The sequence below is a fragment of the Triplophysa dalaica genome, chromosome 8 (assembly GCF_015846415.1).
Source record: "Triplophysa dalaica isolate WHDGS20190420 chromosome 8, ASM1584641v1, whole genome shotgun sequence".
NCBI lineage: Eukaryota > Metazoa > Chordata > Actinopteri > Cypriniformes > Nemacheilidae > Triplophysa > Triplophysa dalaica.
This window is the reverse complement of record NC_079549.1, coordinates 12,821,754-12,837,524: the sequence shown is the minus strand read 5'-3', so window position 1 is coordinate 12,837,524 and position 15,771 is coordinate 12,821,754. Positions and strand designations below refer to the sequence as shown.

The window sequence follows — 15,771 nt, the reverse complement described above, 5'->3', positions numbered from 1 at the left end:
TTTGTCGTGGGCAGAAGGTTTTTGAGATGTTATTTCTCTGCAGTAATGCGAGGAGGTGGCCCTTGATGATTGATCCTCAGGGCCAGGCAAACAAGTGGCTGAAGAACATGGAGAAATCCAACAGCCTGCACGTCATAAAACTCAGTGACTCTGACTTTGTGCGCACATTAGAAAACTGCATTCAGTTTGGCACACCAGGTGAGAAATACTGACAATGAATCATACTAATGTGCTGTATTTTATTTTATTCAGTTAGTAATTGATCACATATTATGAATCACGCTACAGAACAGTACGGCCTTAATTTTACTGCATGGAATTTAATAATAATAATACAAAATTGTACGAATATAATAAAATATGATTCACATTAATAATATTATTATACAGAAATAATAATAATACAAATATTATCAATGTAATTTAACATTACTAACATGAATTATTTATTATAATTATTCATAGAACTCTTACCAATGTAATAAAACAATATTAAAATTCATATTAATAATAACAATAATTATAATGAATGTTAATATTGTTTTATTACATTGGTATTATTATTGTTGTTGTTGTCATACAAATATTACCAATGTAGCAAATCATTGTTAACAATAATAAAACAACAACAACAATAATATTAATAATTGAGATTAAGCTATGAAAACATTTGAATTTGGTCAGATGATTTGCTTTGGTCAAATAAATCTGTGGGCAAAACGATTTAGCCCAGTTGTAATTCCAGTGTTTCTCCCCAGGGGTCCCCCTCCACCATATAAACAAGTACACATCATAGTTAGATCCAAACCAGTCAATGTTATGTTTTTATAAACACACACCCTATACCCCAGGGCAACAAAGTTACCTCTTGCACGTAACACACATGGCCTGAAAGCACAATTTCTGTCAATCTTTACACTCTAAGAAGGCTCAGGGGTGGATGCAAAAAACACAGCATGAGATGCAGAAGGGACTTATATTCTTGCTTTGAGTTCCTCTGCCTTCCGTCCTCATCTGCTGTTCATCAGCATCTCTCAAAGATGAAAGGCAGACAGTGGGCTTGCGTGGGCAGGCCGGTGTTTTGCTTTCTTCTGTGGTTTGTTGTTTTTGTACTGTTCTCCTCTAGGGGGTTGCATTGAGTTTATTTCTTTATTAATGTATTTTGATTGAAGCCGTTGCACTGTAGTTCCCAATTCCACCTCCTGAATTGGACTTTGAGTCATTGGGGTGACTTTGGTAGCCGATATGATTTTTATGCACATTAATAAAATAACAGCTGGTTATGATTTTGCGAATCTTAAATTCATTTGATGGAATGATTTATTCATGATGTATTTCAGTGTTGTTGGAGAATGTTGGTGAAGAGCTGGACCCCATACTTGAACCCCTGTTGCTGAAGCAGACATTTAAACAGGGGGGCAGTATTTGTATCCGGCTGGGGGATTCCACTATCGAATATGCTCCAGACTTCCGATTTTACATAACAACCAAGCTGCGAAACCCACATTATCTGCCCGAGATCTCAGTCAAGGTGAGTCTTCACGTGTATACACAGAAAACACTACACATGAACAAAAGTTTTGCCCTGAAAGAAGGTCACCTAAACCTTTTTGTGTGTATTAAACTGTCATGGTGAATAACATGGATAATGTAACACACAGAAACACATGCTTATTTTGTGTCCATTATAGCCCGGATGAAAGGATCCAGATGGCTGATGTTCACTGGATTAATATACATCCAAGGGCTAGGATATCATTTCGGTGTTGTTCTGAAACACTCCGATAAGCAAATTTTTGTCGACTTTAATGTGTGAATGGGGTCCAAGTCAGTTATATGGGATGTATAATCTTCATAAACAGCATATGAGTGAAATGTTAAAGGGGTAGTTCACTCAAAAATAAAAAGTTAATCATTATTTATTCACCCTCATGTCATTTTAAACCTGTATATGATATCATAATTTGTTTTGTGTCAATACAATGGAAGTCAATAGGGCCAAAAACTGGAAAACTATCAACGCAAAGGGAAGTTGAGAACTTTTTCCAATGGTATTTCAAAACACATCTAATGATATTGATAACTAATTCTTCCGACGTGTTCCCTCTGTTGGCCAAAAACATTGTAAATCCATAAACATACACAAACATTTTATAGTTGTACTTTGTGTAGAAATATCTAGTTGCACTGGCACAAGTCACAGAGTGTCTCCTGGGTGTGTCTGGTCTTCCTAATGAACCTGCAACATCATTTCCTCTTTAGAATGAGCATGTGGTGTTCACAACAGGACCAAACAAATGATACTGTTGTGGATGCTCAGGTCCCCATCATTCATTGCGAAATATGTCCCACCACGAGCCAAGGTGCAGGATCGCGGTTCATCAAAAATGATTATGGCTGATATTAGCAAGCACAAAAGCACAGAATCTTGGCGTAGAGGGATGTGAACAGATTTTAAACTGCAACCAACTGAGGAATATCGTTTTTTTCTGGGAAACTCCAATTAGTTCTGTGATTAGTAATGCCAGATCCTTGAATTGAAGCTTGGAAGATAGCCTTCAGGGTCTCTTGCAGATATTAAACAGAAGGGGTTGGTGTCATTAAAAGTAAGATTCTTGATTTTTACTGATATGTTTTTCTCCTGTGATGCTCAGGTGACTTTGCTGAACTTCATGATAACTCCTGAAGGGATGCAGGACCAGCTGCTGGGCATTGTGGTGGCCAAAGAGAGACCTGACCTTGAGAAAGAGAAACAGGACCTCATTGTGCAAGGAGCTGAGAACAAGAGGTACACATTATAACCTTAAGAAACATAGTGTAGACCAAGTGTAGAAATACAAACAAAACTGTCAAGAAATAACCATGAACTCTCTTTCTATTATCTCTGTAGACAGCTGAAGGTTATAGAAGATAAAATTCTCGAAGTGCTCTCTGCATCAGAGGGGAACATTTTAGAAGATGAGGTGGCAGTTCAGGTCCTCTCATCGTCTAAAGATCTGGCCAATGACATATCTAGTAAACAGGCCATCGCAGAGGCCACGGAGCAGAAGATCGACGAGACCCGCCAGGGCTACACCCCCATCGCCGTCCACTCTTCCATTTTGTTTTTTTCCATCGCTGACCTGGCCAACATCGAGCCCATGTACCAGTATTCTTTGAGCTGGTTCATCAACCTCTTCATATCTTCCATTGAGAATTCTCAGAAAAGTGACCTTCTTGAGCAGAGGTATTCTGTCACTTTCTCACTGCACAATATTTCATTTAGATAATAAAGTTTTACGTTAAATAGTTGAAGCACTTTAAATATCTTGACACTTAAAGTTATAGTTCACCCAAAAATCGAATTTGAAGAATGTTGTTAACTGGAACCTTGCATACAATAGAAGTGAATGGTGGCCAGTGCAGTTCGCTTATCCAACTTTCTTCAAAATGTCTAGATTTTCTCAAGATGTTTTCAAAATTCATCTCATTGGTCTGTCTGTTAAAGCTCTCTTTCTCTGTTTATTTAGACTGCAGATTCTGAAGGACCATTTTACATACGCGCTTTACATCAACGTGTGCCGGTCACTCTTCGAGAAGGACAAACTCCTCTTCTCCTTTTGTCTGAGCATAAACCTGATGAAACACAACAAGCTGGTGAGTAAATCGGCCTGTACACGGCTGTGATTTAATGGAATAATATCCCAGTCAAAACATAAGTTCAGCCAACAAATACCAGACTAGCGAGAATCAAGAGTTTACTTCCACACAAGTCATCTTAAGGTCAATGGCTTATTTGTACGGTCGTCGACTTTGTCTTGCCTGCATGTCTGCACGCAGTGTTTATATCTTCTTCACTGTTTCAACTAATGTTTTGTTGATTTATGTTCATCACACTGACTCTCAGTGCCTGAGCTAGTACTCCAGTCTCAACTGTCTATCATCAGTTTATTGTGCTGTCAGTAATCCTGTCAGCTTCTGAATCAAATTATATTTCAGAGCGAGCGCAGTCGAGCTTCAGGACTCATTCACTGTTTTATGGAGTACATTTAATTTAGAATCAAAAGGTCAAATCCAAACTGTTTGTTTTCATGAAATCAAAAATTCTCAAAGCAGTGTCATTTATTCTAACATATAAGATTATGCACGTAAGACTTTTCTATTTGCTATTCTTTTATTCCAGGTGGATGAGAAGGAATGGCGTTTTCTCCTGACAGGTGGAGTAGGTTTGGATAATCCACATTTGAACCCCTGTTCCTGGCTGCCCAAAACATCCTGGGATGAAATCTGTCGACTTGATCAAATGGAGGGCTTTAAAGGTCTGCGGAAAGACCTCGACCATCTGCAGGAGGATTGGAAAAGGGTCTATGACAGCAAGGTGCCACGGAAACGCTATTTTTTTCTCGCTCTTTGGTGTGAAACGGGCAGAGGGGGTATGAAAAGATCACCAGATTTTTCATTTCATGCTGTGCGTGCGTTCTCCAGGACCCCCATCACAGTTCTTTCCATCTGAGTGGCAGGAAAAGTTGGGTCAGTTCCAGCGGATGCTGGTGATACGATGCTTGCGGCCAGATAAGGTGTGCTATACTCTTAAAACATCGAGTAGGGTTTACAAAATTTTTATGCTGATTTTAAAGGAAAAATCTAAGGCATCCTTACTTTAGAATCAGAGGTGGTGGACAAAGCAAGAGATGGAAAATATAATTATTTATAAATATAACTCGCTGTTACATCCTAAATCTGCTATTGCTCTGTTTCTCTCTGTCTCTGCCCATGTCAGGTTGTTCCCATGGTACAGGAGTTCGTGTCAGACAACCTTGGGCAGCAATTTATCGAGGTTCCACCCTTTAATCTGGCCGCTGCATTTGGAGACAGTCACTGCTGCGCTCCACTGATCTTCATCCTTTCCCCAGGATCAGACCCCATGGCTGCTCTTCTAAAGTTTGGCGAGGAGCAGGTGCTAACTATAATGGCAGATCATTTTCAAATTTTGACTTAAAGGTCCGGTGTGTAGTTTTTGGGAAGATCTACTGACAGAAATTCAATATTATATACATAACTATGTCTTCAGAGATGTATAAAGACCTTAAATAATGAAGCGTTATCTTTTTATTACCTAAGAATGAGCAATTTTTTTATCTATATACTCCGCGGATCCCCTTACATGGAATTAGCCATGTTGTTTCTACAGTAGCCCTGAATGGACAAACTCCTCTACACAGCGCGTTTTGTATAAACGTTCTCTGCTTCGGCAAAGAAGCGAAATGTGGCGACATCTTAGTCTTGTGTCAGCCACCATAGTGCTTCAAAAGGGAAGGGGTGGAGTGAGCCGTTGGTTGCAATTCTTAACCTCACCAATAGATGCCGCTTAATTCTTTATTATCATTATCCAAGAGCTTAAACTGCAAGTTTTGGTTTAGGAGTGATAGATGACCACTTGTTTTTCTTGTTTATAATGATAACTATACTGTTGTTATTAACACATGCTGTCTGGCTCATTGTTCAGGGCTTCACAGGAAACAGGCTTTCTTCTCTGTCTCTGGGTCAGGGTCAGGGTCCAATCGCAATGAGCATGATCAAGACTGGTGTGAAAGAGGGAACATGGGTGGTCTTACAAAACTGCCACCTGGCCACCTCCTGGATGCCCACACTTGAGCGTGTCTGTGAGGTACTACACAAAGACTTGACTGTGATGGCAGGTCATTGCATTATTTTACACAAATGATTGTTAATTTGTATTTATGTGTAATACGTGTCATTTAACCGCACAAATAAACAACATATTTTTAATGTGTACAAACACACTGCTTGTGTTCTTTTGCAGTAGATGGCAATGATGCAGTCTGGGTTTCACACACACATACACACACACAAAAATCTGTCATTATTTTGTTGTTTAAATCCTGTATATGACTTTTCTTCTGTGAAACACAAAAGAAGATATTTTGTAAAATGTCTGAGTGGTGTTGTTTCCATACAATGGACGTTTAGTTACCAACATTCTTTAAAGTATTAGAAGAATGTCATACAGGTTAGAAATGACATAAGGGTGAGTATATGATGAACACATATTCTTTTTTTGGTGAACTGTCCCTTTAATTTCCTAGAACATTTATCATTAAAAAAACATTTTAAAGCCGCATTTTGACTTTCCTCAGGAGCTGAATCCAGACACCACTCACCCAGACTTCCGTCTATGGCTTACCAGTTACCCCTCTCCTAACTTCCCTGTGGCTGTACTGCAAAACGGAGTCAAAATGACCAATGAGGCCCCCAAGGGGCTGCGCGCCAACATCATCCGCTCCTTCTACATGGACCCCATATCTGACCCTGAGTTCTTTGACAGCAGCTCAAAATCGGTAGGTGCTTAACACAGACTTTTTATCTTCTATCATAGAAAGTGCTTGTTCATTCTTTAATGTCGCGGCAAACACAAATCTCTGTGTGTTTCAGGCTGTCTTCAAGAAGCTTCTGTATAGCCTGTGCTTCTTCCACGGCCTGAGCCAAGAGAGGAGAAAATTCGGTCCTCTCGGGTGGAACATTCCCTATGAGTTTAACGAAACAGACCTGCGCATCTCTGTCCAGCAGCTACACATGTTTTTAGACCAGTACGAGGTGAGATCACAAAAAAAATGTTCACAAGCATCACACACACTATCTTCGCCTCACCCTTTCGCTTTTCACGCTTTTCTGCGTGCCCTTAAAAAAAGACTGTTCTTGACATTTCCACAACTTCAGAGAAGCGCTTCTCGAACTTCCCGTCTTCCTTTCAAAACAAGCAGACTGCATAAGCTGATCAAGAGCCTCTCTGAATGCTCTGACATTTCTCCAGTAGTACAGAGTGCCACCCACTGCATTAGCAAGGGAAATTTCAACAGGAAATGTCACAATCCCGCCACTCCTCTGTCCATCTTTTCATACCCGCACAAAGATCGGTATATCGAACCCACCGGGCTGACACGCACCTCCACTTCATAAAAAAGAGCCTTTGTTGAGCGGCCGCACTTTCAAGACTGGCAGAAAGGTTGTTGCTTTTTGAAGCGATTTCAACAATGGGGTGAGAGAGTTATAGAGGCAAAGCCCTCGTCTGAGACCTCTCTGTCAGAGTCATGCTCAAGTGAACCGCTTTTATGAGACTTTAATTCTGTTTTGCATTGCAGTGGGGCTATAGGAGCTTATGTCCTCTGTTCATTTGCTCCATTGATGAAAGATATGCAATTTTAGATAGCATCATAAAAGTGGAGATGGCATCATGTTCTTTATTCATTAAAGGTCTAGAGTGTAATATTTAGGAGGATCTATAGACAGACATGTTTGTCCTGTGTCAGCATTCAATAATGACAGCATTTTCAGTAATTCAATTAGTTAACATAACTATCTATTGTTTGTTCTAAAATTGTATTAATGTTGATACTGTACATATGAACAAAACTACAGTTTGCACTGTTACAACACAATCTTGTTTAACTCTCCAGGAAATCCCCTTCGATGCCATTCGCTACATGACAGGTGAATGTAACTATGGAGGTCGTGTTACAGACGACTGGGATCGCAGGACGTTGCGCACCATACTTTCCATATTCTACACACCTGAGATCACTGATAACCCTGATTACAAGTTTGATCCCAGTGGCATCTACTACTCACCACCTGAAGGAGATGTAAGAGACTACACACTGTTTTTAAAGGAATAGTTCACCCAAAATGTCATTATTTTTTTTTGTTCACCCTCCTGTGGTTCAAAATCTGTACGACTCTTTCTTCTGTGGAACACAAAAAGATATTTCCAGAAATTTGTGTCCATACAATGGATGTCAAAATATCTTCTTATATTTATAAGTCGCACAGGTTTAAAATGAGGGTGCATTAATGATGACTGAATTATCTCTGACAAAAGTGATGGACCACATACAGTGTTTAGTTTACCATATAAACATGCAGGTAAATGTTATTTTTCAATGTAAACATTCGAAGGTATGCAGTATGTGGATCTGTGAAAGAACATCAAAATTGCATCACTGTTTTTCGAGAAAGAATGTTCCTGTCACCCTGTCACACAGTTGGTGGCTGTCATGGGTTGTGCACTCTACCTTTTTTCCTTGGAGAACAGCACACCGTGGTCACATTATCACAGTGGGATCAGAGAAAATTGCTAGCAAACACTAAGGAAACGTTACTTTTGTTGGCTACATTATTGGAAACTGTTTCCGGAAAGTTTGTAAACCTCAAAAATATCACAATTTTAGAAAACCGGACTTCCAATGTGTAGATAGATAGATAGATAGATAGATAGATAGATAGATAGATAGATAGATAGATAGATAGATAGATAGATAGATGATAGATAGATAGATAGATAGATAGATAGATAGATAGATAGATAGATAGATAGATAGATAGATAGATAGATAGATAGATAGATAGATAGATAGATAGATAGATAGAAATGTAGGTAGGTAGGTAGGTGAAATGAAAGAAAGAAAGAAAGAAAGAAAGAAAGAAAGAAAGAAAAAGAAAGATAGGAAGGAAGGAAGGAAAGAATGAAATAAAGAAAGAAAGAAAGAAAGAAAGAAAGAAAGACAGACAGATAGAAAGAAAGAAACACAGGTAGGAAGGAAGAAAGAAAGATTAGATTTTTTTAAGATTTTTAACCTCAACTTTTATTCATATTATTCTTATACCAAAGTCAAACAAAACAAAAATACAACAAAAAATAAATAAAATAAAATAAATAAATACAAAATATACACTTAACACCACAACAAAGTAAAAAATAATTCACCCTCCACCACGGCACAAACAACATTATTAAAACACCACTGAAACTCAAAAGCCCCCAAGTCCTTCATTGCTTTATAATACTTAAACTCAACAACATTTCTTGATTTTACATTTTATGCTTTAAAAAGAGTTATGATATCTTGACCATTCTTATTTTCTGTTTTTTTTTCCCTTGTCATATGGTAAGTTTAGCTTCCCCAATAAGAAAATTTATAAACTGCAATTGTATCCTGTTCACATTCAATGTGAAAAGAACCCCGCAATTTAAAAACACTTGACTCAAAAACATACGAATCAATTTGCCCAGAGCTTCACCTAGTTGTTGGTCTACAATTGCTTTGTGGAAAGAAAGAAAGAAAGAAAGGTATGTAGGTAGGTAGGTAGGTAGAAAGATAGATGAGAGAGAGAGAGATGGATGGATGGATAGATCCTCATCACATAGACTCTATTTATACACACAATGTTTGCCCCTGTGTGGTCTGTTCTTGTCTGTGTTATGTTCATTCAGTGAATCTTGTGTATTCTTATTAAATGTATTGTTTTGCATTCTCCGCATCTCAAATGTCTGTGGCAGTCGTGACAATAGAAAAGCAGTAACAAGAGAAAACAACAACGTTTGTGTGCATCAGGGTCTCTGTGAGCTCATTACTCCTCCTGCATTATACGGCTTGCTTTAATGCTACAGATACAGTATGATTGATTTTGCTAGAATAAAGAACATACATCTTTGGAAATGCAATGGACCGCCACTCATGAATGTTCTGAAAAGGATTATGAGCTATAAGTGCAATAACTAATCACAGCAGGTCGCTGCCAGTGGTGATGTCTGATTTATTTGCTAGCACATGTATAATCTATGCCCAATTTTATTTGGCATTTCCTCTGGAAATCTTTTATTCATGAATATCATTTGCATAGCCATTATTATAAATGTCAGCAATCTCAAGGGTAGCCTGTTTTAAGTGCATGCCATTATTTAGCATCACCATCCCGGGTTCGGTGTTGCATTAAGAAGCCGATTGTTTCTTTTGCAGTATAACAGTTACATCGAGTACACCAAGACACTTCCGCTAAATCCCTCACCTGAAGTCTTTGGCATGAACGCCAACGCTGATATTACGAAGGACCAAGTGGAAACCCAGCTGCTTTTCGACAGCATTCTTCTCACGCAGGTGTGGAAATATATTTTATTTATTTGTACATAATTTTCCACAAACTGGATTTTTAGTTGTTGATTTGCTTCACGGGGTAATCAGTTTAAACAAACTTGCTCTATTTCTCTCCTAGTCCCGTTCCTCTGGTGGTAGCGCCACGTCTACAGATGAGATGGTGTATGAGGTGGCTGCGGATGTCCTGAATAAACTTCCCCCAGATTTTGACATAGACGCTGCCATGCGCAGGTTTCCCACCAGCTATAACCAAAGCATGAACACGGTGCTGGTGCAAGAGATGGGACGATTTAACAAACTCCTGCAGACCATCAGGGATTCTTGCACGAACATCCAGAAAGCCATCAAGGTCAGAACAAGAAGGTTTAGAAATCTAGTCTGCAGGGGTTTTAAAATCCTCAATATTTCTGGTCTGGTGAAATTTTGGAGGAATTTAGAGTCTGGTGGAAGCAATGCTGTCAGAATAGTATATTTATATGTTAAAATTAGAGATACACTAAAATTAATTTTCTCCGCCGATACCGATAGCCGATTATTTTAGAATACCTGACGATACCGATTCTAAAGTTTAAATATATATTTCTTAACTTTCGTCTTCTTTTAATTGACAGAATATATCAGTCCTAAACATCGGCTATTTGTAAACTATCGGCCGATACCGATTATTGGCCGATATATCGGTGCATCGCTAATTAAAATATTTCATTTACACTTTATATTAATGTACACAAATTCATTTTTAACTACTTGCTTATGAACATGCTTATTGGTTGTAAATTGTACGTATAAAACACATATTAATGTCTATCCCTATTCTTGATCTCTTAATCCAACCCAATACCTAAACCTAACAACTACCTTACAAGCATAAATTAGTTCATTATTAGTTTATAATTAATAGTTAGTTAATAGTGAGAAATGGACCCTAATCTATTTATTAAGATATTAGTATCTTAATATATTTCTTGAAAAGCTCAAAGTTTGTCAGCTCATATTTCCAAAGGCATGTTTTCTTTATAATCTTTACAGGTTGTATTTGTTAACATTAATAAATGCATTAGCTATCATGAACTAATAATCAACAATAAATGTTTTCAGCATTTATTAATCTTCTTTCAATACTATTATTCACGTTAGTTGATGGAGCATTAACTAATGTTAACAGTTATATCATTTGATGTATGAAATGCATTAGTAAATGCTGAAATAAACATAACTTGGACTATAAATAAAATAAAAGCTGTAGAAGTATTGTTCATTGTAAACATTATGTAATACATTAGCTATCATGAGCTAACAAAAACAACCTTATTGTAAAATGCAAATCAAATAACTAATAAAACTAACTCATTGCAGTCATTTTCTAAAGCTTTTCATAGAAAGCTACTGTAACCGATAAAATGGGGCGAAGCAGATGAGGTTTGGACCTGACCCCTCTACTGTTTATGTCTTTTGTTGAAACCTATACTATAACTTCTAAGTGTTTCTTCTGAAAGTCTTTGAACATTCACTCCCTGCTGAAAGAGACCAGGAAAATGTATGCCACCACAGGGCAGGTCCTAATGCTGTGCTCTCAGCTGAGACTCTTTGTCCTGTTGTGTGAATGACAGCTCCGATCCCAGTTAGCATTACTCTCCTGCCGGGTGAGAGAGATGCATCTGCTGAGATTTGATCACACCCACTGGCCTTCATTTTAGACATATGAACCTTATCCTTTAACCCTAAAATAACTCACTGACCAGAGCTTAAGTTCTGCCCAGAGTCATCTCTATCTCCCTTTCCATTCTCATCCATTATCATTTGTGCTCATTCACCTCTATATCACACCAAATACGTGAAAAGTAGAACACATGAAAGAAGAACTCTGCATCTTTAATGTTCTTTGTGAATAAACAACAGATCTGATGAAGGTCTAAAACACAATGAAAAGACATTACTTTTATTTGTTTGTCTCTCTGGTTTAGGGTTTGGTGGTGATGTCTGGTGAGCTGGAAGAGGTAGTGAGTAGCATTCTGAAGGGCCGGATTCCCGCAATGTGGATGAAGAAATCATATCCTAGTCTCAAACCCCTGGGAAGCTACATTAATGACTTTCTTCAACGACTCAAGTTTTTACACGTAAGTCATGAAGCTGACACTCATTTCACCATAGTTTGCACACCTTTCACAGTAATGTTTACTATTTTATGTAGCTATCTGTCTATAGTTATCTATTTGTAGTCATCTGTCATTCTGAACATTATAATGTTGTTATAATGCCCAAATTTATTTGTCACAATAAAGCATTAGCTTTTGGATGAGCTTAAACCAGGACTAGGCCTAAGTTCAATTGACATTTAAGTCGTTTTTATAAACATGCCTTACAAAAACACATTACAGGTGTGCAGCCTGAGACATCAATGGCACTGATATATTGTCAGCGCAAGCTGTTTTTAGTTTAGACAGCGCTAATATTTATTTTAGTCTGGGACTAGACCTAAACCCTGTCCGGGAAAATGCCACATTGTGTATTAGTTTTTATTAGTTTTAAGCAAAATAGTGTAGATTGTTAATATTTATTCCTTTTTGTAGTTTTGTAATTTTAGTTTGGGTAGGGGAATATTTTGGGGTAGCCAACATTTTTATATCAATGCAACCATACTGTCACAATATCAGACACACAACATAATTATTGTGGCCAAAAGAATTTGAAGGATTTGGTTCCAAAATGAGATGACCCGTTTTTAAAGTGTTTCAAAAATCTTGTTTTTTTATGATGTTATGATGTTTTTATTGTTTGAAAGCTGTTTTTTATTATGGCCAAAATCAAAACAGACCAACTGCAGTTTGATTGACACTAAAAAAAAAACATGATTTTTGAAAAGCTTTAAAAGTGATGTTATCTCCTTTTGGAACCAAACTCTTCATATTAACGCAATATCTGAAAAGTTAGTTTGAGACATAAATATCATAAACATCATAATTTCATTGTGTTCAGTTTTTTTGGCCATCGTGGCCACCATGACTGTACCGCACATGAACAAGTTCATTTTTCAATCCGATAAAGGAAAACACAATAACATTCCAAAGCTTTATTTTGGCCTTTGACACAAATATTGTGACTCTTCTGATTTGTTGGTTTTGTCCGTTTCATCCACACAGCAATGGTACAAGGAAGGCACACCTGCAGTGTTCTGGATGTCTGGGTTTTTCTTCACTCAGGCCTTCCTCACGGGAAGCCAGCAGAATTACGCCAGAAAGTACACCATTCCCATTGACCTGCTCAGCTTCGACTTTGAAGTCATGGAGGACGAGGAGTACAAAAGCTCCCCAGAGGACGGTGAGAAAGACAAAGAGGGAGAAAAGAAAGCATTGACAAGCGTGAAATGTAAAATATATGAGAGGGAAATGGGTAACAAGGGACAAAGGAAAGAGAGACGCGCTGTTTCATTAACCTCTTGCTGTGGTTGAGTGGCATCAATCAGAGTCAACATTACAGTGCACTGACATCAGACCCCTGCTGCTCTTTCATCAGTACAAGATGAGTCTCTCCAGAGGAAATCCATCACAACTGCATGTGCTGCTGTTTTTGCGAGTGCTTTATCAGATGCATCGTGGTGCACTACTCAGTTTTATGTAGAGTTCAGTCGCTTGCTTTCTTTTCAAACGTAGCGTTGAATAAAAAGCGAGCACTCTTAGATAGGCAGGTGGCATCATTTTGCTCCCTTTAACAAGGTAGCTTTATTAGCCTCATTTTCATGGGGGAGAAACATCCCAGCATGCATTGCGATCAGTAACGAAAAGTTTGGATATAGTTCAGTACTCAATGCCCATGCTTTGTATCATGCTGTTGTGGAGAGTTTTATGTTAGTTTGTGTATGTATTCCCATCAGGCATTTACATTTGTGGCTTGTTTTTGGATGGTGCACGCTGGGATCGCAAGACAAAGCGGTTGGCAGAGTCTTTCCCCAAAATCCTTCATGACACCATGCCTGTGGTGAGAAACTTTAAGTTCCCTCTCGTCTTCACACTTCACTTTATCCAAAACTTTCTGCCATTACTATCGACTCATTTTATCTTAGCCACCCATGACAGACTGGGACAGATAAGGCTTATAACATCATTTATTTTATGAATCTGTGAAAATGCATGAAACCTGCAAATGGACTCATTGCAAGCACAACTTTAGTAATTATGGACACAAAGGTTTCATTTTATGGAAGCACAGCATATGCAACCACGCAAGAAAATGTAAACCTTTTTTGTGAGGTTAATAAATAAAAAATAAATAAAAACAGTTATTCAAAGGGACAGTTCACCCCAAAATATAAATTCTGTCCTCATCTACTCGCCCTCTATACATTTCTTTGTTCTGATGAACACAGAGAAAGATATTTGGAAGAATGCTCGTAACCAAACAGTTCTTGGTCACCATTGACTACTCAAAGATGGCCAAGAACTGTTTGGTTACGAGCATTCTTCCAGATATGTTTCATTGTGGTCATCAGAACAAAGAAATGAGGATGAGTAAATGATGACAGCATAGATCCGTAGCAAAAGTAACACTTTATTTTCTTTGTAGTACCAAATACACATGAAGGCGAATTTGCATTTGTGCATTATTGTGCCCTGCAGAGGGTCTGTGCTGACTCCACAGATTTCCCTAAAGGCAGCTGTTTTTAACACCATACAATACAAGAAGTCATCTTGGGACCTCTGAAAGTCTATGGAGATGGAGAAGAAAACTGTTCACAACAAAATTAGTTTGTATTTAATGTAATACGGGAAGGGAGTGCGAATAATGCCCGTATACAACATAAAAACCATATTACGAGATATTCAAATAAGCTGTTTTGACTTTCTATTTTGTAAGTGTGTTCAACAAAGTTATTTTATTAATCCCCCCACAAACATTCTGTCTGTTTCACAATGCATGTTGCCATTATAAAAAATGCATTCGCTGATGTTTAATATTCAGACATTCCAGGACGGCTTATTACCAAAATAGGTTTTTGACAAGCGCAGAACTTAATTACGCATGCAATTGTTACTTACGGTAAAAACAACACTTTGAAATGCTAATTTCTCAGAAAGCCATTAATTTCGTCTGAATGCATTTCAGCGAATAAACACACACACACCCGAGTCTTATTAAAACTGACAATGTCTAATAAACATTTTTTTTGTTTTCTGAGGTCTGATAAAGGTCTCCTCAGGCTTTGCGTGGGTTTATGGTGACAGTGTATTTAGCTTTAAAATTACCAAACCAACTGGGAAATGGGTTTTAGCAGGGGAATACTGGAATAGTTCTACATTTGTAGTCATATCAGTGACTTCTCATAGATTTACACACATTTTTTTGAATTCATTTTTTTATTCTCTGTTAGAATAATGAATTGAATAAAACAAATGTGTGTTAAATGTATTAAACAAATTCTTGAGATAGAAGCTCTGACTACTCTCTATACTGTCTGTGTGCAGATTTGGCTGAAACCCATGAGGAAGCAGGACATTCCTGAACGGCAGTGTTACGTTTCTCCAGTCTACAAGACCAGTGAAAGACGTGGGACCCTTTCTACCACAGGACATTCTACTAACTATGTTATTGCCATGAGCCTAAATTCAGATGTGCCTCCAGAGCACTGGATTCGCCGCGGGGTGGCCTTACTGTGCCAGCTTAACTCATAGATCTGCAGCTTGAAATGCCTGAATCTGTCCATCTCTGCAGGCTGTAATGTTTAGTATAATAAAAGATGTGGATTTTTAATAACCTCATAATTTACATAGTAGTCTTTGTAAACTTTATTTTTCAATTCTGACAAAGAAATGTACAGCAAGAACATTCAAGCCATGGAAACAAAAGA

At 37.9% G+C, this 15,771-nt stretch overlaps 1 protein-coding gene across 1 annotated transcript in view; it reads left to right on the top strand.

Annotated features, from left to right (window-relative positions):
- The window catches only part of dnah7 (dynein, axonemal, heavy chain 7), a 58,192-nt gene extending 42,591 nt beyond the window's left edge, over positions 1-15,601 (top strand). The window contains 19 exon segments of the mRNA XM_056754293.1: positions 44-198; positions 1,341-1,531; positions 2,655-2,788; positions 2,891-3,226; positions 3,510-3,636; positions 4,163-4,357; positions 4,465-4,477; positions 4,480-4,556; positions 4,760-4,936; positions 5,486-5,647; positions 6,138-6,338; positions 6,433-6,594; positions 7,455-7,640; positions 9,795-9,932; positions 10,048-10,278; positions 11,894-12,046; positions 13,070-13,247; positions 13,801-13,904; positions 15,389-15,601. Coding sequence (XP_056610271.1) covers positions 44-198; positions 1,341-1,531; positions 2,655-2,788; positions 2,891-3,226; positions 3,510-3,636; positions 4,163-4,357; positions 4,465-4,477; positions 4,480-4,556; positions 4,760-4,936; positions 5,486-5,647; positions 6,138-6,338; positions 6,433-6,594; positions 7,455-7,640; positions 9,795-9,932; positions 10,048-10,278; positions 11,894-12,046; positions 13,070-13,247; positions 13,801-13,904; positions 15,389-15,595 — 3,127 coding nt within the window. The 3' untranslated portion in view covers positions 15,596-15,601.
- The last annotated feature ends 170 nt before the right edge of the window (positions 15,602-15,771 follow it).